We start from the raw sequence: 19,007 nt of genomic DNA on the forward strand, positions 1-19,007 counted from the left end.
CTCCCGCTCCCGCCGTGGTTCCGTCCCCGCGCCGGGCCCTTGGCGCGGGCGAGTCCATTGCGATGCCCGGGGGGGGTGGGGGGGGGGGTGGGATGCGTGTGGCGCGCCCGCGCGTGACGTGCGCGCGGCGGCGGAAGGGGCGGGGCGTTCCCGCCATGCCGAGCGCGCGCGGCGCCTCGCGCCTGCTCCTCGCGGGAGTCTCGCGGCGGCACCGGGTGCGATCGCGACCCCCAAAACCCCCCCAAACCCCCCCAAACCCACCCCCGGGACCCGGCCCCGCGCCGCGCCCTGACCCCGCCGCGCTCCGCAGGTCTCCGCGCCCAGCCGTGACCTCCCCGAGCGCCTGCGGCTGTTCCAGCGGCTGCGGGACGAGCAGGACGATGGCGGCGGCGGGGCCGAGCGGCTCCCCCCGGGGACCCCCATCCGCGTCACCCTGCCCGGGGGGCGGCAGCTGCCCGGGCGCGCCCTGCAGACCACCCCTTTCCAGGTGGCCGCGCACTTGGGGTACGTGAGGGGCTCGAGTCTCCCTTCCCCCGGCAGCGGGGGCGTCCCGCGGGGTCCCCGCAGCGTCCCGGGGGGTCCCCAGTGTCCGCCCCCTGCACGCGGGGTCCCGGCGGTGTCCTCCGTGTCCCCCCCAGCTCCCGGTGCCCCCGCAGCGTCTCCAGCGCTCCCCCCAACACTGTGGGGTCCCCACAGCACCCCCGGGGTGTCCCCGCAGGGTCCCCGTGGGGTTCCCGCGGTCCCCGTCACCCCCCGGTGTCCCCACGGTGTGTGTGTGTGTCCCTCCCTGCCCGCCCAGGGGGTGTCAGGGCAGGGGGTGTCGGGTCGGGGGGTGTCAGGGCAGGGGGTGTCGGGTCGGGGGGCATCGGGACAGGGGGTGTCGGGTCGGGGGGCGTCGGGACAGGGGGTGTCGGAGCAGGGGGTGTCACGGCGTGCCCGCAGGGGGGGTCTCCCCGAGGCAGCGCTGGTTGCCCGGGTGAACGGGACCCTGCAGGACCTCGACCGACCCCTCGAGGCCGACACTGAGCTGGAGCTGCTGGACTTCTCGTCCGCGGAGGGCCGGGCGGTGAGTGCCGCGGGACACGGGCTGAGGGGCGTCCCCACATCCCCCCACCCCTCACAGCCCCTCCGTGTGTCCCCCCGCCCCCCCAGGCCTTCTGGCAGTCGGGTGCCTGTGTCCTGGCCGCCGTGGCCGAGCAGTTCTTCGGGGCCACTGTCTGCAGCGCCCTGGCCACCGAGGACGGGTTCTACTGCGACGTCCACATGGGAGAGAGGTAATGGGGGGACAGAGGGGCCCCCCGTGTGTGTGTGGCCGCTGGTGTGGGTGCAGCGTGCCCAGCCCGTGCCCGTGGCCGCAGGACGGTGCAGCGGGGGGAGCTGCCGGCGCTGCAGGACGCCTGCCTGGCCTTCGCCCGCGCCCAGCACCGCTTCCAGCGCCTCCAGGCCAGTCGCCAGCAGCTGCTGCAGCTCTTCAAGGTGAGACACGACCCCCTGAGCCCCCCACGGGGTGTGTGTGTGTCCCATGGCGTGTCCCCTCAGGGTGGGACAGAGGGGCTGAGCCTGGGGACAGTGGGACCTGGGCTGGGGGGTTATGGACTGGGGTGATGCTGCTGGGGACTGGTGTCACCCACCTCAGTGTCACAGCGCCTGGTGTCACCCACTGGGGACTGTCACCCACCTCAGTGTCACAGCCCCTGGTGTCACCCACCTCAGTGTCACAGCCCCTGGTGTCACCCACTGGGGACTGTCACCCACCTCAGTGTCACAGCACCTGGTGTCACCCACTGGGGACTGTCACCCACCTCAGTGTCACAGCCCCTGGTGTCACCCACCTCAGTGTCACAGCCCTTGGTGTCACCCACAGGGGACTGTCACCCACCTCAGTGTCACAGCCCCTGGTGTCACCCACTGGGGACTGTCACCCACCTCAGTGTCACAGCCCCTGGTGTCACCCACTTCATTGTGTCCCCCTCAGTGTCACCCCCCCCCCACTCTCTCCTTCAGGACAACAGCTTCCAGCTGCAGCAGATCGAGGAGGAGGTGACATCCCCCACGGCCACTGTCTATAGGTGAGGGGTTGGCACCGGGGGCTCGTGTCTGGGAGGGGATGGGGGTGTCCCCACGTCCATCCCCATCCCCACGTCCCTCCCCTGTCCAGGTGTGGACCCCTCCTGCAGCTCTGCCCCGGGCCCCTGCTGCGGCACACGGGGCTGCTCGTCGCCCTGCGCGTCCTCACGGTTGGTTTCCACACGGGGGGAGCTGAAGGTGGGGGGTGGGAGGAAACCTGCCCCTCACCCTCCCTCCCTCCCCCCAGAGCTCAGCTGCCTTCTGGAGGGGCCCGGGGGGGCCGTCCCTGCAGCGCCTGGCCGCCGTCGCCTTCCCCAGCGAGCAGGATTTGGCCTCGTGGCAGCGGGCGCAGGACGAGGCCGCCCAGCGTGACCATCGCCGCATCGGCAGGGTGAGTCCTGCGCCGGGGGGCTGGCACTGAGCCCACCCTGCCCAAATCACACCCCTGTCTGTGCCCCCACAGGAGCAGGAGCTTTTCTTCTTCCACAAGCTGAGCCCCGGCAGCTGCTTCTTCCTGCCCCGCGGCGCCCACATCTACAACACCCTCGTGAGCTTCATCAGGGTGGGTGTCTGAGCCCCACAGCCCAGCACACAGGGGGCTGCTGCGGGGCTGTTGCTGATGCCCCCCCCGTGCCCACCCCTCACACAGAGTGAGTACCAGGCCAGGGGCTTCTGGGAGGTGGTGACCCCCAACCTGTTCAGCCCACGCCTCTGGGAGCTCTCGGGGCACTGGCAGCACTACAGCAGCCACATGTTCTCCTGCACCAGCGACACCGAGACCCTGTCCCTCAAACCCATGAACTGCCCGGCCCACTGGTGAGCTGGGGGCAGCAGCGGGAGGGTCTCTGTGCGTGCCCCCCCCAGCCTGATGTGCTCCCACCCGTGAGCTGGGGGCTGTGGGGGGTGAGTCTCAGGGGGTGCAGCAGTGGGAGGGTCCCTGTGTGGGGGTCCCAGGGGGTGCAGCAGTGTGGGGGTCCCTGTGTTGAGGGGGTGCAGCAGTGTGGGGGTCCATGTGTGGGGGTCCCAGGGGGTGCAGCAGTGTGGGGGTCCCTGTGTGGGGGTCCCAGGGGGTGCAGCAGTGTGGGGGTCCCAGGGGGTGCAGCAGTGTGAGGGTCCCTTTGTGGGGGTCGCAGGGGGTGCAGCAGTGTGGGGGTCCCTGTGTGGGGGTCCCAGGGGGTGCAGCAGTGTGGGGGTCCCTGTGTTGAGGGGGGCAGCAGTGTGAGGCTCCCCACGTGCCCCCAGCCTGATGTTCTCGCACCGGCCGCGCTCGTGGCGGGAGCTGCCGCTGCGCCTGGCGGATTTCGGGGTGCTGCACCGCAACGAGCCGCCCGGCAGCCTGACGGGACTGACGCGCGTGCGGCGCTTCCAGCAGGACGACGCTCACATCTTCTGCACCCCGGAGCAGGTCAGCGCCCCCCACAGCCCCTGGGCGCGCCCCCCACCTCTCCGGGTCCCCCCTCACCCGCTGCCCCCTGCTCTGCAGCTGGAGAGCGAGATCCGCTCCTGCCTGGGCTTTGTGCAGAAGGTTTACGCTGTGCTGGGCTTCTCCTTCCGCCTGGCGCTGGCCACACGGCCCCCCGGCTTCCTGGGGGACCCCCACAGCTGGGACCGTGCTGAGCAGGTGGGATGGGATGGGGTGGGGTGGGGTGGGGTGGGATGGGATGGGATGGGGTGGGGTGGGGTGGGATGGGATGGGATGGGATGGGATGGGATGGGGTGGGGATGAGGACAGGAATGGGGATGGGACAGGGATGGGATTGGGTTGGGGATGGGATGGGACGGGATGAGGATAAGGATGGGACAGGGATGGGACAGGGATGGGTTGGGACGGGATGGGGATGGGGATAAGGGACAGGGATGGGATGGGGGGGATGGGATGGGGATGAGGACAGGAGTGGGGATGGGATGAGATTGGGATGGGACAGGGATGGGATGGGATGGGATGGGACAGGGATGGGATTGGGATGAGGACAGGGATGGAGATACCCTGTATCCCATCCCCTGTCCCCTGCATTGCTCCTGGACACTGTCCCCCATGTCATGTCCCCACATTGTCCCCCCTGTGTCGTGCCTGGACATTGTCCCCCCAACCCCATGTCCCCACCTCGTGGCCTCTACATTGCTCCTGGACACTGTCCCACCCTCCACCTCATCTCCTCCACATCCCTTCCCCTTCCCACCTCCTGGATCACCCCTGGCCGTTGTCCCCTGTGTCCCCTGGCCGCGTGTCCTCGTGGAGCAGCAGCTGGAGCGCAGCCTCCGCGCCTTCGGCCAGCCCTGGCAGCTCAACCCGGGCGACGGCGCCTTCTACGGCCCCAAAGTGAGACATTGTGGGGGGGACCCAGAGCTGGCAACTCCCCCAAAACCACGACAAACCCCACATTGAGGGGTTTCCCCTCCTTTCCCCCAGATTGACATCCACATCCAGGACGCTTTGGGTCGCCACCATCAGTGTGGCACCATCCAGTTGGATTTCCAGATGCCCGAGAGGTTTGGGTTGGAGTACAACAGGTATTGGGGGGGGGGTGAAGGGGAAGGGGAGGGTGTGCCCCCCCTTTTTCTGACCTTTCTCACCCCCTTTTGTCCCCTCTCAGTGCCTCAGGGGGGACAGAGCGACCTGTGCTGATCCATCGGGCTGTGCTGGGCTCGGTGGAGCGGATGGTGGCTGTGCTGGCTGAGAGCTGTGGGGGACGATGGTGAGGGGGGGGGAGAGACCCCAAAGGGTCCCGTTTTGCCCCCAAAGGGGGCAAAACGGGACCCTTTGGGGTCTTCCCCCCCCCTCTAGAAATGATCCATCACCTTAGAGCAGCCCTTTACACCCTGTTGTCCCCCCCAGGCCCCTCTGGTTGTCCCCACTGCAGGTCATGGTGATCCCACAGAGCCCTGAGGTCGAGGATTACGCCAGGGAGGTGAGTCCCAGCTCTGTGTGTCCCCCCCAACCCCAAACTAAACCCCCTCCCCACAAAATAATGTCCCTTCTGATGGCTCTGGGTTTGGGGGGTGTCAGGTTCAGGCTGTGCTGAGGGGAGGGGGCTTGATGGTTGATCTGGATGGAGACCCCGGGGCCACTTTGGCCAGGAAGATCCGACGAGCTCAGCTTGCTCACTACAACTTCCAGCTGGGTAAGGAAGGGGTTGTGGGGGTAAAAGACCCCCCAGGACCACCCCCATAAAAGGAATCTGGGTGTTAAGGGGGTGGGACCCCCCACAACAGCTCCCTGGGAGCCTTTGGGCACCTCACCTGACCCCTCACTCACTGGAAATCCCTTTGGGACCCCCCCAGGGGCTCCTGGGACCCATCCTGAGCCCCCCTGAGCCCCCTCCCCTCATTGGGAACAGCCCCCCAATACCTTCCTTCAGCCCCCCAAGACCCTTCTGGGGCTCCCCTGACACCCTCCTGGGACCCCACTGTCCCCCCTCTTGGGACTCCCCTGAGACCCTTTTGAGCCCCCCCTCACCTTCCTGGGACCCCTTCCCCTCCCTTTTGGACCCCCCCAACTGCCTTTGGGGACCCCCCCCCTACACTGAACCCCCTGGGCCGTGGGGAGAGCACTGAGACCCCCCCTTTAAACCCCCCCAGGACCCTTTTGAGGCTCATCCTGAGCCCCTCCCTCAAATTGCTCCCCCCTCCCTGGGTGCTGATTGATCCCAACTCCAGACAGTTGTGATTGGGGGGGGGTTGGGGTGGGAACACCCAGCCCAGGGGGGGGTTTATGGGGCACAGAGGGGACACACAGCCCCCCCCTCACCCCATTTGCCCTCCCCTCACCCTCTGTGTCCACCCCCCACCCCCTGTGTCCCCCCCTCACTGGGTGCTGATCCCAACCCCAGTGGGGTGTGATGGTGTTGGGGGGCTGGGGTGGGAATGCCCAGCCCAGGGGGGGTTTTATGGGGCACAGAGGGGGGACACAGCCCCGCTTCACCCCATTTGCCCCCTCCTCACCCCCTGTGCCCACCCCCTGTGTCCCCCCCCCACCCCCTTTGCCCCCCTCACTGGGTGCTGATCCCAACCCCAGCGGGTGTGCTGGTGCTGGGGGCTGGGGTGTGAGTGCCCAGCCCGGGGTGGGTGTGTGGGGCTCAGAGGGGGCAGCCAGCCCCCCGGTGCCCGCTCAGCGCCGTGCCCCCGCAGTGGTGGGGCCCCGGGAGCGGGCCCGTGGCAGCGCCAGCGTGCGGAGCCGGGACAACGCGCAGCGCGGCGAGTGGGACGTGGGGCGGCTGCTGCGGCGGCTGCAGGAGCTGAGGGACCGGCGCGTCCCCGACGCTGAGCAGCGCCTCTGAGCCCCCACACGGCCCCCAAACCCCCCTCCCCTAAACATCCCCCCACATCGCATTAAAGAAGCTGCTGGGAGCTGAGACTGGTGTGACTCGGGGCTGGGGCTGGGGGCTGCCCTGAGCGCTTCAGCCCCCACACAGAGCTTTGGGTGCCCCCCCTCCCTCATCTTTGGGTGCCCCCCCCTGTGGTTTGGGTGCCCCCCCCTGTGGTTTGGGTGCCCCCCCTCCCTTCCCCAGGGTTTTTCCCACCCGGTTTTCCCCCCTCTTACGCAAACCTGAGTCACTCTGTGGGCTGTTGGGCAATCAAAGTGGGGGGGGGGGGGGGGGGGGGGCATTGGCTTCTGTCTCTGTCCCCACCCCAAAATCCCGGCACTGAGGGGTGGGGGTGTCCCCCCCCACGCCCTGGTACCTGCCCAAAGCGCTGGGCTCAGCCTCAGGCAGGATGTGGCTGCAGAGGGACACAGACACCCCCCCCCCCAGCCCCCTCCCCAATGCCCTGGGACACTCTCCTGCCCCACACTGGGGGGGTTGGGGAGGTGAGACCCCCCCCCTCAGCCCCCTCTCCCTGTTGTGTGTGTTTGGGGGGGTCCTGCAGGGTGCCCCCCCGGCTCAGGGGGGTTGGGGGGGGGGGGGTGAGTCACAGGGTGGGGCAAAAACCCACAAAATGGGGCAAAAACCACAAAAATCTGCAGTTTCCCTTTCCTTGGGGGGGGCAACGGGGGGGGGGGACACAGCAGAGGCTGGGGAGGGGGTGGGATGGGCACAAGGACCCCCCCACAGCCCCCTGACACCCCCCACAGCCCCTGGCACCATCCCCCAGCCCCTGAGCCCCCCCCAGCCTGCGGGGGTCCCAGCCCGGGCTGGGGGTGCAGGATGGGGCCCGTGTGCCCCCCCCGGCCGTGCTGGGCCCCCCCGGGCCGTGACTCACCCTCCTCCCCCCGCCCCGGCCCTTGATAAAGCGGCAGAGCCGGCTCTGCCCCACAGCAGCCGCCGCCATGGCCGCCCTCGGCCTTCCTCTGCTGCTCCTCCTCCTCCTCGGCGCCCGGGGTGAGTCCCACGGCCCCCCCCCAGCGGGACCCCCCCGGACCCCTCCCCCGGCTCCCAGCGCCCATCCCGGGGCACCCACAGCCCCTTCCCAGCGGCCGGGGCCCTCCCTGCGCCCCCCCAGACAGCCGGGAGCCTTCCCTGGGCCCCCCGAGACCCCTCCCCAGCCCCCCCGTTCCCTCCTGGGGCACCCCCTCCCTGCCCAGCGCCCCCAGACCCTTCCCGGGCGTCTGGATGCCCTCATCAGCTGGGTCCCCTCCCCAGAGGCCGGGATCCGCTCCCCAGACCCCCTCCAGATGCCCAGGTCCCTTCCCCTAATGTTGGGGACCCTTCCCCTGGGACCCCCAGATACCTGGATCCCCCCCCCCATCAGCTGGGTCCCATCCCTGGGCACCCGACTCCTGGGTCCCCATCCTGGGTCCCCCATGTCCCCCTCCCCAAGCCCCCAGGTCCCCTCCCCAGGCACCTGGATCCCCGTTTGGGCACCGGCTGACCCTAAATCCCGGGGTCCCCTCCCAGCCCCCTCCCCAGCCCCCTCCCCGGACACCCAGGGCTCCTGCCCACGCCTTTGGGCCACCTCCCCGGATGATGTCCCTGTCCCAAACACCTCGGGCAGTCCCCACCCAGCTGCTGCTGGGAGCTGTGCTGAGGGGTCCCCGCTGGCCCCCGCACCCTGGGGTGTCCCCACTGACCCCAGGTCCCCTCCTGCTCCCATCTGTCCCCCCGACCCCTCCCAACCCCTCGTGTCCCCCTCTGACCCCGTGTCCCCTGCTCACCCATCTGTCCCACCCTGACCCCGTGTCCTCCCCTGACCCCTTGTGTCCCCCCGACCCCCTGACCCCCCCTGATCCCCCGTGACCCCCCTGGTCCCAGCAGTGGCCCCGGAGCTGCTCCAGGCCGTGATACAGGAGAGGGTGGAGCTGCAGCACCCCGACATCCAGCAGCGTGAGCACAGGGGGTGGGATGGGGTCGGGATGGGGGGGACATGGGGGTGTTTGGGGAGGGGGATGTCTGGTGATGTGGGGACAGGGAGGGTTGGGGATGAGGGGACATGGAGGGGGACGTTTGGGGTGGGGGGGACGTGGGGAGGGGGATGTTTGGTCTGGGGGGGACGGTGTGGGACATGGGGACGGGGGTGTTTGGGACGGGGGGATGTGGGCAGGGGGTGACACGGGGCCAGGGAGGGTTGGGGTGGGGGTACGTGGGGACGGGGGTGTTTGGGATGGGGGGGACTGTGTGGGACATGGGAATGGGGGTGTTTGGGATGGGGGGGACGTGGGGACGGGGGTGTTTGGGGTGGGGGGGGACTGTGTGGGACATGGGGGTGTTTGGGATGGGGGGCACACGGCGGGGGGTGTGACCCGGGGCCAGGGAGGGTTGGGATGCGGATGGGACGTGTATGGGCCGGGGCCGCGGGTCACCCCCGTACCCTCTGCCCCTCCGCAGTGCTGCAGGAGCAGGACCCCCAGCTGCCCCCCACCGCGCTGGCCCCGGCGCCGCCGCGCCCGGCCTGGCCGCCGGCCGTGCTGAGGGGCTTCCCCCCGGCCTGGCCCGTGGGCCCTGCCCTGCGCCGCCGCTGCCGCGACCCCCCCGGGCCCACCCCCAGCGCCGCCCCGCTGCCCCCCAGCGCCTTCGGGCACCTGCACCGGCAGCGAGCGGCCGTGGCCGAGCTGGGCCGGCGCCTGCGGGGCTGCTGCGGCCTCCCGCAGCCGCTGGCCTGCGCCCGCCGCGCCGTGAGTCGGGACGGGGCCATGGGGGCGCGGGGACGGGGCCATGGGGGCGCGGGGAGGGGGGTACTGAGGGGTTTGGGGAGGGGGGGGACGCCAAGGAGGTCTGGGGAAGGAGGGGGACATGGAGGGGTTTGGGGGAGGGGGGGACACTGGGGGGCTCTTGGGATGGGGGGGGCACATGGAGGGGTTTTGGGGAGGGGGGGACACTGGGGAGGGAGGATGACACTGAGGGGTTTTGGGGGTGGGAGGGACAGTGGGTTGTTTTGGGGATGGGAGACACACTGAGGGGGTTTGGGGAGGGGGTGACACCAAAGAGGTCTGGGGAGGGGGGACACTGAGGGGCTCTTGGGAAGGAGGGATGCTGGGGGGCTGTGGGGAAGGTGGGGGGACATGGAGTGGTTTTGGGGAGGGGGCACTGGGGGGCTCTGTGTGCAGCGGGGGAGGGTCTGACGCCCCTGTCCCGCAGTGGGGGGCCGTGCTGGACGGGTTCTGCAGCGAGGAGTTTGGGGTGAAGACGCGGCCGTTCTCCTGCTGCCGCCAGCGCGGGGCCGCGAGGAAACGCTGCTTCAGGGCGGCTGCCAAAGGCTCCGAGACCCCCACTGAGCCCCCCACTGAGCCCCCCACGGCCACGGCCGAGCCCACCAGCTCCTGCCAGCGTCACCGCAGAGCTGCCCCCGGCCTCCCACCGGCCCCTGGCTTCAGACCATCGGTGGTGCAGCCGTCCTGGCCCCAGAGACCCTCCCTGCCCCAAAAACCCTCCCTGCCCCAGAGACGTTCTCTGCCCCAAAAACCTTCCCTGCCTCAGAGACCCTCCCTGCCCCAGAGACCTTCCCTGCCCCAGAGACCCTCCCTGCCCCAGAGACCTTCCCTGCCCCAGAGACCTTCCCTGCCCCAAAAACCCTCCCTGCCCCAAAAGCCTTCCCTGCCCCAGAGACCCTCCCTGCCCCAAAAACCCTCCCTGCCCCAGAGACGTTCCCTGCCCCAAAGCAACTCCTGGCACTTGAAGCTGGACCTGGCCCTGCCGGACCCTGAGGTGCCCCAGCACGTCCTGCGCACCCTGATGGGTGAGTGACCCTGGGGGGGACACGGGGGGCAGCTGGGGGGCCAGGGAAGGTGACCCAGGTGCCCAGAGAAGGGGGGCACACACGGGGTGTAGGGGGAGGCTCAGGTTGGGGGTTGGGTGTCCAGGGAAGGGACTCGGAGGTTTGAGGGTGGGTTTGAGGGAGGGGGTGGCCCCAGGGGTGTGGGGAGGGGTCTGAAGGCTTTGGGGGGGATGGGGGTGTGTGTCCCACCCCCCACCTGTCCTGCAGGGAAAGAGGAGCCTGGTGACACAGCACGGGGGGGTCGTCGCCCCCCACCCCTCCCACGACAGGCAGCAGCACAGCCGAGAGCTGGGTCTGCTCCCCAAGAGGTGAGACCCCCCCCCCCCAGAACCCTCTCCAACCCCCTGACACCCCTCCCAAGCCGTGGGGACCCCCCCACCATATGAGAGAGAGCCCTGGCATCAGGATCCCCCCAAACCCCAGGGACCCCCCATCTCCGAGGGGACACAACACCCCCCTCCCCTCTGTGCCCCCAGGTGCCCGGCGCCGGAGGCCGTGTGCTGCGCCCTGAGCCCCCCCCCAGCAGAGCCCCTGTGCCCAGGTGAGTGCAGGGGGAGGGGGCGTGGGGGGGGTCCTCAGACCCTCACATCCCCCTGACCCCCCCTTGTCTGTCCCCAGCTCCCCCAAGGCCCAGCCAAGCGCTGTGCCCCCTCCCACAGCGCCCCAGCTGCTCTGACCAGCAGCCCCTGGCCCAGGTGAGGCTGGGGGCTGCCCCGTGCCCCCCACGGCAACGACAGAACCCCCCCCGGGCTGAGGGGGGGCAATAAAGGTGTTGTGGTGTCACCTCCAGCTGCCTCAGTGTTCTTGGGGGGGAGTGGTATTTGGGGTGGGGGGAGATGTGTGACCCCCCCCCATCCCTACAAGCCCAGGGTGACCCCTGCCACCCCCAAAGTGTCCCCATGGCCCCCACCTCTATATATCCCCCCACTGTCACCATCCCCTGCTGCCCCCCCCAACCCCCTGGGGTACCCCCACAGCCCCCTCCCCCATCCCCACGACCCCAGGGGCTGTTCCTCATGTCCCCTCATCCCTCCGTCCCACCTCGTGCCTCAGTTTCCCATCAGACAGCTCCTGGGGGGGGGTGAAGGCCCCTGAGGGTGTCTGGGGGTCCCCAGGGGGTGTTGGGGTGCTCTCTGGGGTCTCATCCCCCCACATCAGCACCTCCCTCCTCACAGCTGTGTTTTATCCAAAATTTATTGGGAGCAGGCGGTGGGGGGCAGGGGGGGGGCAGCGGGGCCGGGACCCCCCAGCCGCCCGCGACCCTCCATCGCGCTCAGTGCTGCTTCCTCCGGAACGAGCAGCCTGCGGAGGGAGGGAGGAGGGTCAGGCCCCCCAAACCGCACCTGGGGCCCCAAATCCTCTGCCCTACACCCCAACTCCACCTCTGGCCACCCCAAACTCCATCTCACCCCACAAACCCATTTCCCTGGCCCCATTTCTCTCATCCCCCCAAATCTTCTGGTCTCCCCTAAATTCCATCTCTCCTGCTCCCACCCATCCCCCCGTCTCTGCCCACCCCAAATCCCACCCTGTCACCCCAAATCCCACCCCTCTCTCCCCATATCCCCTCTCCCCCACCTCCCTTCTCTCACCCCAAATCCTCTCATCCTCCTCCCAAATCCCTTCTCCCTCCCCACTCCCTTCTCACCCTGAATTACCCCTCACCCCAAACTCTCCCTCCCCAATCCCACCCTTCTCTCACCCCAAATTCCCTCTCAGCCCCCACCCCAAACCCCACATTCCCCCCTCCACCAACCCCCCATCCCGCACCCTCTGAGCCGGGCCCTGCCCCCCGCAGCCCCCCGCCGCACCCTCTGTGAGCCGGGCCTTGCCCCCAGCCCCCCGCCGCACCCTCTGTGAGCCGGGCCTTGCCCCCAGCCCCCCGCAGCCCCATCCCGCACCCTGTGAGCCGGGCCCTGCCCCCCGCAGCCCCCCGCCGCACCCTCTGTGAGCCGGGCCTTGCCCCCAGCCCCCCGCCGCACCCTCTGAGCCAGGCTCAGCCCCCCGCCGCACCCTCTGTGAGCCGGGCCTTGCCCCCAGCCGCACCCTCTGAGCCAGGCTCAGCCCCCCGCCGCACCCTCTGTGAGCCGGGCCTTGCCCCCAGCCCCCCGCAGCCCCATCCCGCACCCTGTGAGCCGGGCCCAGCCCCCCGCAGCCCCATCCCGCACCCTGTGAGCCGGGCCCAGCCCCCCGCAGCCCCCCGCCGCACCCTCTGTGAGCCGGGCCTTGCCGCCGGTGGGCTGGCACAGCACGGTGGAGCAGCCCACACACAGCACCACGGTCTGCGCGTGGCTGAACACCGTCGTGATCTTGTAGCAGCCTGCGGGCAGCGGGCCGGGGTCAGCGCCGGGACCCCCGCACGGGACCCCCACGGGGATCCCCTCGGGACCCGCAGCGCATCTCTTCCCCCTTCCCTGGGGATCCCCCCAGGACCCTCCTCCCACCTCTCCCGGGGACCCCCCGTCCCCTGGGGACCCTCCCCCAGGGACTCCCCTCGACCGGGAACCCTCCCCTCCCCCTCCCACCTCCCCAGGGACCCCCCCGGACCCTCCCCTTTCACCAGGAACCCCCTCACCCTCCCCCGGGGACCCTCCCCCAGGGACCCCCCTGGACCGGGAGCCCTCCGGTCCCCCTCCCCGGGTCCCGGCCGCCGTTACCGGGGCACTTGACGTCCATGAAGTAGGAATTGGGGCTCTGCACCAGCCGCTTCTTCTTGTGCTTCCGCTTCTCCTCCTCGGGGGACGGGTGCAGCAGGTCCTTGGCCAGCTGCGGGGACAAACCCTGTCAGCGCCCCGCCGCCATCTTTGCGGGGGGCGGGGGGGACGCGGCGGCGGGGACACGGCGGCGGGGAACGGCCCCAGCGGGCCCCGCGCCGGCCCCGCACCGGCCCCGCCGCCGCCTCCCCGCGGCCACGGCGGGAGCGGGGACGCGGCGGCGGGGTAGGAGGGAAAAGGGCCGCGGCCGCACTCACGGGCATGGCGGCGTGCAGGCGGCGGCCAGGGAAAGGGGCGGGCGCCAGGCGGGAGCCGCTATATCCGCTGCGGGGTTCCCCGCACGGGCGGAAAGGGCGGCGCGGCCGCGGCGGGGCGGGAACGGCGGCCATGGAGGGGAGGGAACGGAACGGCGGCCATGGAGGGGAGGGCACGGAGCGGCGGCCATGGAGGGGAGGGAACGGAGCGGCGGCCATGGCGGGGAGGGCACGGAGCGGCGGCCATGGAGGGGAGGGAACGGAGCGGCGGCCATAGAGGGGAGGGAACGGAGCGGCGGCCATAGAGGGGAGGGAACGGAGCGGCGGCCATGGCGGGGAGGGCACGGAGCGGCGGCCATGGAGGGGAGGGAACGGAGCGGCGGCCATAGAGGGGAGGGAACGGAGCGGCGGCCATAGAGGGGAGGGCACGGAGCGGCGGCCATGGCGGGGAGGGCACGGAGCGGCGGCCATGGAGGGGAGGGAACGGAGCGGCGGCCATAGAGGGGAGGGAACGGAGCGGCGGCCATGGAGGGGAGGGCGCTGAGGGGAGGGAACGGAGCGGCGGCCATGGAGGGGAGGGAACGGAGCGGCGGCCATAGAGGGGAGGGCACGGAGCGGCGGCCATGGCGGGGAGGGCACGGAGCGGCGGCCATGGAGGGGAGGGAACGGAGCGGCGGCCATAGAGGGGAGGGCACGGAGCGGCGGCCATGGCGGGGAGGGCACGGAGCGGCGGCCATGGAGGGGAGGGAACGGAGCGGCGGCCATAGAGGGGAGGGAACGGAGCGGCGGCCATGGAGGGGAGGGCGCTGAGGGGAGGGAACGGAGCGGCGGCCATGGAGGGAGGGCGCTGAGGGGAGGGAACGGAGCGGCGGCCATGGAGGGAGGGCGCTGAGGGGAGGGAACGGCGGCCATGGCGGGGAGGGAACGGAACGGCGGCCATGGAGGGAGGGCGCTGAGGGGCGGGGAGGGAACGGCGGCCATGGAGGGAGGGGACGGAACGGAACGGAGCGGCGGCCATGGAGGGGAGGGAACGGAACGCAACGGCGGCCATGGCGGGAGGGCGCTGAGGGGAAGGGGCCGGGGCCGTGTTCGGGAAGGCGGCCAGGCGGGAGGAGCGGGTCTGCTGACGGGGAGCCGGGGCTGGAGGCCGTTGCGATGCCGCTGAGGGCCCGCGGCCATGCCGGGGAGGTCGCGGCGCTGCCGCCATGGCGGGGGGCGGTCCCGGCGGGGGGGGCAGGGGGCGGTGATGTGATGGCGGCGGGGCCGGGCCAGGGGCGGGGCGGGGCCGGGGCCGGGCCGGGTCCCGGTGGCGGCGGCGGGCGGGGGCCATGGCCAAAGCTTACGACCATCTCTTCAAGCTGCTGCTGATCGGGGACAGCGGCGTGGGCAAGACCTGCCTCATCATCCGCTTCGCCGAGGACAACTTCACCAGCACCTACATCTCCACTATCGGTGCGTGAGGTACCCGCGACCCCCCCGCGACTCGCCCACCGGCCCCGCGGCTGCGGCCGCACCGAGCCCGGAGCCTCTGTGCCCTCTCCAGGGGCCGCAGCACCGACGCGGCCGTGGCTCCGCACCGGGGCTGTCCCGCGGCTGCCACCGAGCTGGGACCGGCCGTTCCCCTCCTCCTCCTCCTCCTCCTCCTCCTCCTCCTTTCCCCCGCGCTGTTAAAGTCATTTCCTGAGCCCGCGGCAGCCACAGCCCGTGCCATAAACCCCGCCGCCGGCTGCCAGCTGGGCTGGGCCGGGCTCCAGGCTCTGCCCCGCCGTCATCCCCAGGCTCTGGCCCTCCCTCCTCCTCCTCATCCACTTCAGACCCTCACACAGAGTGTCCTGAAACAGGAGGGAGGCAGGGATGTGGGAGTTTCGGGGAGAGGGGATCTGACAGCCTTTAGTGGGGTCTGGCAGCTCTGTCTGTCTCTTCTCCCCTCGATCCGACGGGTCCGACGGGCTCAGGGGGACACCGGTGTCCTGAGCTTGGACTTTGCCCCCCACCCCTTCCTTTTGCTGGGATGCCAGGTGGTTACTGGGAAAGTGGTGGTTGGAGCTGGGAGTGGAGCTCTTTGTGGCATCACCAGCCCCCGTTTCTCTTTCTCCTTCCTTCCCAGGGATCGACTTCAAAATCCGGACAGTGGACATCGATGGGAAGAAGATCAAGCTGCAGGTCTGGTAAGTGTGTGTGTGGGGGGAGAATTGTGGACCCCTCTGCCTCCTGCCCTCACCCCTCTCCTCTGCCTTTCCCACAGGGACACGGCAGGACAAGAGCGTTTCAAAACCATCACTACAGCCTATTACCGTGGAGCCGTGGTACAGTGCGGGGTGCTGGCACAGCTCAGGGTGGGGGGAGCAGCCGTGGCTGCCTGGGGATGAGGAACCCCCTCTGTGAGCTGGGGGGTCCCTGCCCCTCTGACTGTGCCATCCTGGCAGGGCATTATCCTGGTGTACGACATCACTGACGAGAAATCCTTCGAGAACATCCAAAACTGGATGAAAAGCATCAAAGAGGTGGGTGTGGGTGTGAGCTGGGAGCAGGGGCAGGGCAGGGGGGCCTTGGGATGGGGGAGGGAGGGTCCTGCCCATCCTCCTCTGCTTCCAGAACGCCTCTGCCGGGGTCGAGAGGCTGCTCATCGGCAACAAGTGTGACATGGAGGGCAAAAGGAAAGTGCAGAGGGAGGAGGCTGAGAAGGTAGGAGGGGGCACTGTGGGGCTGGGAAGGGGCACCAGTGGGCTGGGAGGAGGCACTGTGGGCCTGGGGCGTCCACAGGGCTCACCCAGAGGGTTTCCATCCCGCAGCTGGCGAAGGAACACGGGATCAGGTTCTTTGAGACCAGCGCCAAGTCCAGCGTGAACGTGGAAGAGGTGAGGGGGGGCTGCAGGTGTGGGGGGTCTGTGTGTCCCCTGATGGCGTTTCTCATGGCCAGGGGATGCTGCCCCTGCTGACCATCCCCCCTCTCCCCAGGCCTTCAGCACGTTGGCTCGGGACATCCTGCAGAAATCCTTCCGGAAGGCGGTGAGTGGGGCTGGGGGGGGCAAAGGGTGGCCAGGAGAGGGTCTCTCCCTGCTCCAGCCCCCCCTGACCCTCTCCCCTCCCTCTTGCAGGCCCCCAGCAGCAGCAACAGGCCTCTCCTGGAGCCCGGCCCCCCGAGGAAGGCCGGGAGTAAATGCTCCCTGGCGTAGGGCCACCGGGACACCCCTCCCCTCGCCGCCGCCGCTCCCCCCCCGCCCCGGGGCAGCGCTGGCGCCTCTCCGGGGGTGCGGGGGGTGGTGAGGAGGGTTTCGGGGGCGGGGGGGACTCACAGGGTGGGGAGGGGAAGGGCTGCCCTCCGCGCTCGGCTCCACACCTCGTGCCATAAAGCCCAGCTTGTGCCTTTGCCCCGGCTCCGGTGTCTGTGTTGGGGACGGGGCGGGAACCGGGGCGGGGGGAGCGGCCGGGCGAGGCCACGCCCCTTCGGCTCCAGCCACGCCCCTCGCTGTCAGCCAATCGGATCCCTCCGCTCCCGCCCCCTTACTCGCAGCCACGCCCATTTCACGCGCCACACCTCGTCCTAAGCCACGCCCACCCACACGGCGCATTCCATTCCTCATGCCCCGCCCCCTCCTGAGGCTCGGCCACTCAATTGGCTCAGCCTTTTGCCGAGCCACGCCCCCTCCGCGCACCTCGTCCAATCAGCGCCGCGCCCTCACTCGGGCACCGCCCCCTCCGACGTGCCCCGCCCCTTCCCGTCAGCCTCGGCGGCTCCCAGCGTCCCCCGCGCGCGCCGGAAGATGGCGGCGGCGGCAGAGGCTCTGGGCCCGCGCCGGTAGCTGCGCCGCGCTGATGGGGCCCCGCGCCCGGCCCGGGCCGTGCCGCTGCGGCCTCTACGCCGTGCTGGGAGCGCTGGTCTGCGGCCTGGGGTGAGCGGCGGTGAGCGGGGCGGCCCCGGGCTGCCGCGAGCAGTGCGCGGCCCCCGGCGCGGCCCCTCACGGCGTCTCGGTTTCTCCCCACAGGCCCGCGGCCGCGATGGCGCTGAGCGACGAGCGGCGGTCGGGTGAGTGCGGGGCCGCGGGGGGCGGGCGGGGAGCTCGGGGCGAGCTGGCGCTTAGCGTCCCCCCCTTCTCTTCCTCCGCAGCCAGCCCGGGGACGGTGACGCCGTGTTGGCGAGTGGAGGATTTCGTGGTGGCCCAGGAGTGCACGCGCTGCTCCAGCTTCCAGGCGGTGAGTGCGGGTGGCGGCGGGGCTCTGCTCCCCCTGCCCGTGCCGGCGGGACCTGGGGCTGCTCAGCACCGGGAAGGGGGGGCTGAGGGACCTCACAGCCAGTGGCAGCGAAAGGGGAAACTGGGATGAGCTGGTCCACAAAAAGTGCCTCTTAAACACAAGGGGAAAGTGCTTTGGTGCTGAGGGGAGGGAGCCCTGGCCCAGGCTGCACAGGGAGGGTGTGGAGGCTCCTTCTCGGGAGGTTCCCAACCCCCCCTGGACACGTTCCTGAGCCCCCTGAGCCAGGGGAAGCTGCTTGAGCACGGGCTGGGGCTGGATGATCTCCAGAGCTCCCTTCCCACCCCCAGCACCCCGGGATCCTCTGACCAAACCCCTCCTGTTGCAGAAGGGAACTCCTGAGTGCGGCCCCACGGGCTTCGTCGAGAAGATCAACTGTGCCAGCTCCAAGAGGGAAGAGTACAAGAGGTGGGTGAAGGTTTGAGGAGGATCCAGAGGGAGCCAGGGACGGGCTGTGGGGCTGAGGCCGGTCCCTCGCTGGTCCCTGACTGTGCCCTGGGCCCAGCTGCCGCTCGGCTGTGATGGAGGCTCAGGTGTTCTGGCGCTTCGTGGGCTCCATGGCAGCGGTTGCCGCCGTCTTCGCGGCGCTGGTGGTGTGTCGGCAGCGGGTGCTGGACAGGAAGGCCCTGGAGAAGGTTCGCAAGCAGATCGAGTCCATCTAGCAGAGCCTGCACAGAAGGGACTTGGCTCTCCCTGACACTGAGGGGAGGAGGAGGAATGGGGGGCCCTGGGGCAGCCCCAGGAGCAGCCATCCCCGTTGTGGTGTCGCGTGGGACGGACTGAGCGGTGCCCTGCCTGCCCTGGGGCGCACAGGCTGGAATAAATCCCTGTGGTTGGCACTGCAGAGCTGCTGGTGTTTGTGCTGCAGCCCTGGAGTGGGGGGTCCCAGGCTCTGCCACCCCCCACATGCATGTGTGTGCAGATCAGACTTATTCATGGAGCTGCTGGGGGTTGCTGGGGGGCACCCTCTGCTCAGGCTGGGCGTCTCCCCACTCCCAAGTTCCCACTGGCTGTCGTGTCTCCTTCCCATGTCTCTGTTGTCTTGTCTCCATGTCCCCTGCCTGCTCACCCCTTGCTCCAGCTCCTGCACTCTCTGCCTGGGCTGGGATGAGGGGCTTTGGGGACACTGGGGAGGGTGAGGGGTGAAGGGATGCTGGGAGGGGGTGAGGAGCTGCCAGGGCCCAGTGAGGAGACCCCCCAGGGATGTGTCACCATCCACCTCTCAGCTGCCCACTCCTCCTTTCCCCTGCTGCCTGTCCTGGGCTGACTGTTCGGGGTCTTTTTCCTCTCCTTCTTCAGGATCCAGCTCAGCCTGGCAGGGGGTTTGGGGGGTGTCAGCTGTGCCCCAGAGCTGGGGGGTTGTGGGGGGGAAGAGGGAGCCATGTCCTGCCCAAACCCAGAGGGATGCAGATGAGGGTTCCATGGGGGGTGGGGGGCAGCGGGGGGTCAGGGCTCCCCTGCAGCCACAGAAGTGGTGGGAGGGGAGAAGGGCCCCCCCTGGGCCTGGGGCTTTCCCTGGGGGGGGGCTCCCCTCATCCCGCTCCCCACTGTCACACCCTCCTGGGCGAGTCTG

The 19,007-nt window shown here is 70.1% G+C and overlaps 5 protein-coding genes across 7 annotated transcripts; 4 read left to right on the plus strand and 1 right to left on the minus strand.

Annotated features, from left to right (window-relative positions):
- Positions 1–153: 153 nt before the first annotated feature.
- TARS2 (threonyl-tRNA synthetase 2, mitochondrial) lies at positions 154–6,652 on the plus strand. Its single transcript, XM_062016205.1, has 18 exons — positions 154–215; positions 311–504; positions 943–1,066; positions 1,153–1,274; positions 1,359–1,476; positions 2,005–2,069; positions 2,159–2,237; positions 2,315–2,458; positions 2,531–2,629; positions 2,717–2,883; positions 3,310–3,472; positions 3,551–3,688; positions 4,310–4,387; positions 4,478–4,578; positions 4,662–4,763; positions 4,904–4,976; positions 5,075–5,189; positions 6,196–6,652. The coding sequence occupies exons 1-18, from the start codon at positions 156–158 to the stop codon at positions 6,342–6,344; spliced, it is 2,091 nt and encodes a 696-aa protein (XP_061872189.1). The 5' UTR covers positions 154–155; the 3' UTR covers positions 6,345–6,652.
- A 628-nt stretch (positions 6,653–7,280) lies between these two features.
- Positions 7,281–10,998, plus strand: ECM1 (extracellular matrix protein 1). 2 transcript variants are annotated; one of them, XM_062016206.1, is made up of 7 exons: positions 7,281–7,385; positions 8,256–8,327; positions 8,829–9,115; positions 9,579–10,176; positions 10,423–10,523; positions 10,692–10,756; positions 10,834–10,998. In XM_062016206.1, the coding sequence occupies exons 1-7, from the start codon at positions 7,334–7,336 to the stop codon at positions 10,889–10,891; spliced, it is 1,233 nt and encodes a 410-aa protein (XP_061872190.1). In that variant the 5' UTR covers positions 7,281–7,333; the 3' UTR covers positions 10,892–10,998. The 2 variants fall into 2 exon arrangements, with proteins under 2 accessions (XP_061872190.1, XP_061872191.1); XM_062016207.1 differs by having other exon boundaries at positions 7,289–7,385; positions 8,259–8,327.
- Positions 10,999–11,391: 393 nt separating this feature from the next.
- RPS27 (ribosomal protein S27) lies at positions 11,392–13,292 on the minus strand. Its single transcript, XM_062016240.1, has 4 exons — positions 13,187–13,292; positions 12,873–12,981; positions 12,425–12,535; positions 11,392–11,517 (listed from the first exon to the last, which is right to left on the minus strand). Exons 1-4 carry the CDS (start codon positions 13,190–13,192, stop codon positions 11,489–11,491), a joined length of 255 nt encoding a protein of 84 aa, XP_061872224.1. The 5' UTR covers positions 13,193–13,292; the 3' UTR covers positions 11,392–11,488.
- A 1,163-nt stretch (positions 13,293–14,455) lies between these two features.
- Positions 14,456–16,553, plus strand: RAB13 (RAB13, member RAS oncogene family). Of its 2 annotated transcripts, XM_062016230.1 has the most exons (8): positions 14,457–14,635; positions 15,291–15,351; positions 15,429–15,489; positions 15,610–15,687; positions 15,779–15,868; positions 15,976–16,041; positions 16,142–16,192; positions 16,282–16,553. In XM_062016230.1, the coding sequence occupies exons 1-8, from the start codon at positions 14,512–14,514 to the stop codon at positions 16,357–16,359; spliced, it is 609 nt and encodes a 202-aa protein (XP_061872214.1). In that variant the 5' UTR covers positions 14,457–14,511; the 3' UTR covers positions 16,360–16,553. The 2 variants fall into 2 exon arrangements, with proteins under 2 accessions (XP_061872215.1, XP_061872214.1); XM_062016231.1 differs by lacking the exon at positions 15,779–15,868 and having other exon boundaries at positions 14,456–14,635.
- Positions 16,554–16,913: 360 nt separating this feature from the next.
- JTB (jumping translocation breakpoint) lies at positions 16,914–18,278 on the plus strand. Its single transcript, XM_062016229.1, has 5 exons — positions 16,914–17,076; positions 17,170–17,210; positions 17,292–17,377; positions 17,763–17,842; positions 17,940–18,278. Exons 1-5 carry the CDS (start codon positions 17,000–17,002, stop codon positions 18,094–18,096), a joined length of 441 nt encoding a protein of 146 aa, XP_061872213.1. The 5' UTR covers positions 16,914–16,999; the 3' UTR covers positions 18,097–18,278.
- The last annotated feature ends 729 nt before the right edge of the window (positions 18,279–19,007 follow it).

This window comes from Colius striatus, chromosome 29, assembly GCF_028858725.1.
Source record: "Colius striatus isolate bColStr4 chromosome 29, bColStr4.1.hap1, whole genome shotgun sequence".
NCBI lineage: Eukaryota > Metazoa > Chordata > Aves > Coliiformes > Coliidae > Colius > Colius striatus.

Bases quoted from the DNA above. Each gene is read 5' to 3' on its own strand.
- JTB (XM_062016229.1), top strand. From the start codon at position 17,000: ATGGGGCCCCGCGCCCGGCCCGGGCCGTGCCGCTGCGGCCTCTACGCC. The intron at 17,077-17,169 runs GTGAGCGGCGGT...TTCTCCCCACAG, and splicing joins GCGCTGGTCTGCGGCCTGGG to GCCCGCGGCCGCGATGGCGC. The intron at 17,843-17,939 runs GTGGGTGAAGGT...CCCTGGGCCCAG, and splicing joins AAGAGGGAAGAGTACAAGAG to CTGCCGCTCGGCTGTGATGG.
- ECM1 (XM_062016206.1), top strand. From the start codon at position 7,334: ATGGCCGCCCTCGGCCTTCCTCTGCTGCTCCTCCTCCTCCTCGGCGCC. The intron at 8,328-8,828 runs GTGAGCACAGGG...GCCCCTCCGCAG, and splicing joins GCACCCCGACATCCAGCAGC to TGCTGCAGGAGCAGGACCCC. The intron at 10,524-10,691 runs GTGAGACCCCCC...CTGTGCCCCCAG, and splicing joins CTGGGTCTGCTCCCCAAGAG to GTGCCCGGCGCCGGAGGCCG.
- RAB13 (XM_062016230.1), top strand. From the start codon at position 14,512: ATGGCCAAAGCTTACGACCATCTCTTCAAGCTGCTGCTGATCGGGGAC. The intron at 14,636-15,290 runs GTGCGTGAGGTA...CTTCCTTCCCAG, and splicing joins CACCTACATCTCCACTATCG to GGATCGACTTCAAAATCCGG. The intron at 16,042-16,141 runs GTGAGGGGGGGC...CCCTCTCCCCAG, and splicing joins CCAGCGTGAACGTGGAAGAG to GCCTTCAGCACGTTGGCTCG.
- RPS27 (XM_062016240.1), bottom strand. The intron at 12,536-12,872 runs GTAACGGCGGCC...CGCTGCCCGCAG, and splicing joins CATGGACGTCAAGTGCCCCG to GCTGCTACAAGATCACGACG. The intron at 11,518-12,424 runs GTGCGGCGGGGG...CTCCCTCCGCAG, and splicing joins CAAGGCCCGGCTCACAGAGG to GCTGCTCGTTCCGGAGGAAG.
- TARS2 (XM_062016205.1), top strand. From the start codon at position 156: ATGCCGAGCGCGCGCGGCGCCTCGCGCCTGCTCCTCGCGGGAGTCTCG. The intron at 2,459-2,530 runs GTGAGTCCTGCG...GTGCCCCCACAG, and splicing joins ACCATCGCCGCATCGGCAGG to GAGCAGGAGCTTTTCTTCTT. The intron at 2,884-3,309 runs GTGAGCTGGGGG...ACGTGCCCCCAG, and splicing joins ATGAACTGCCCGGCCCACTG to CCTGATGTTCTCGCACCGGC.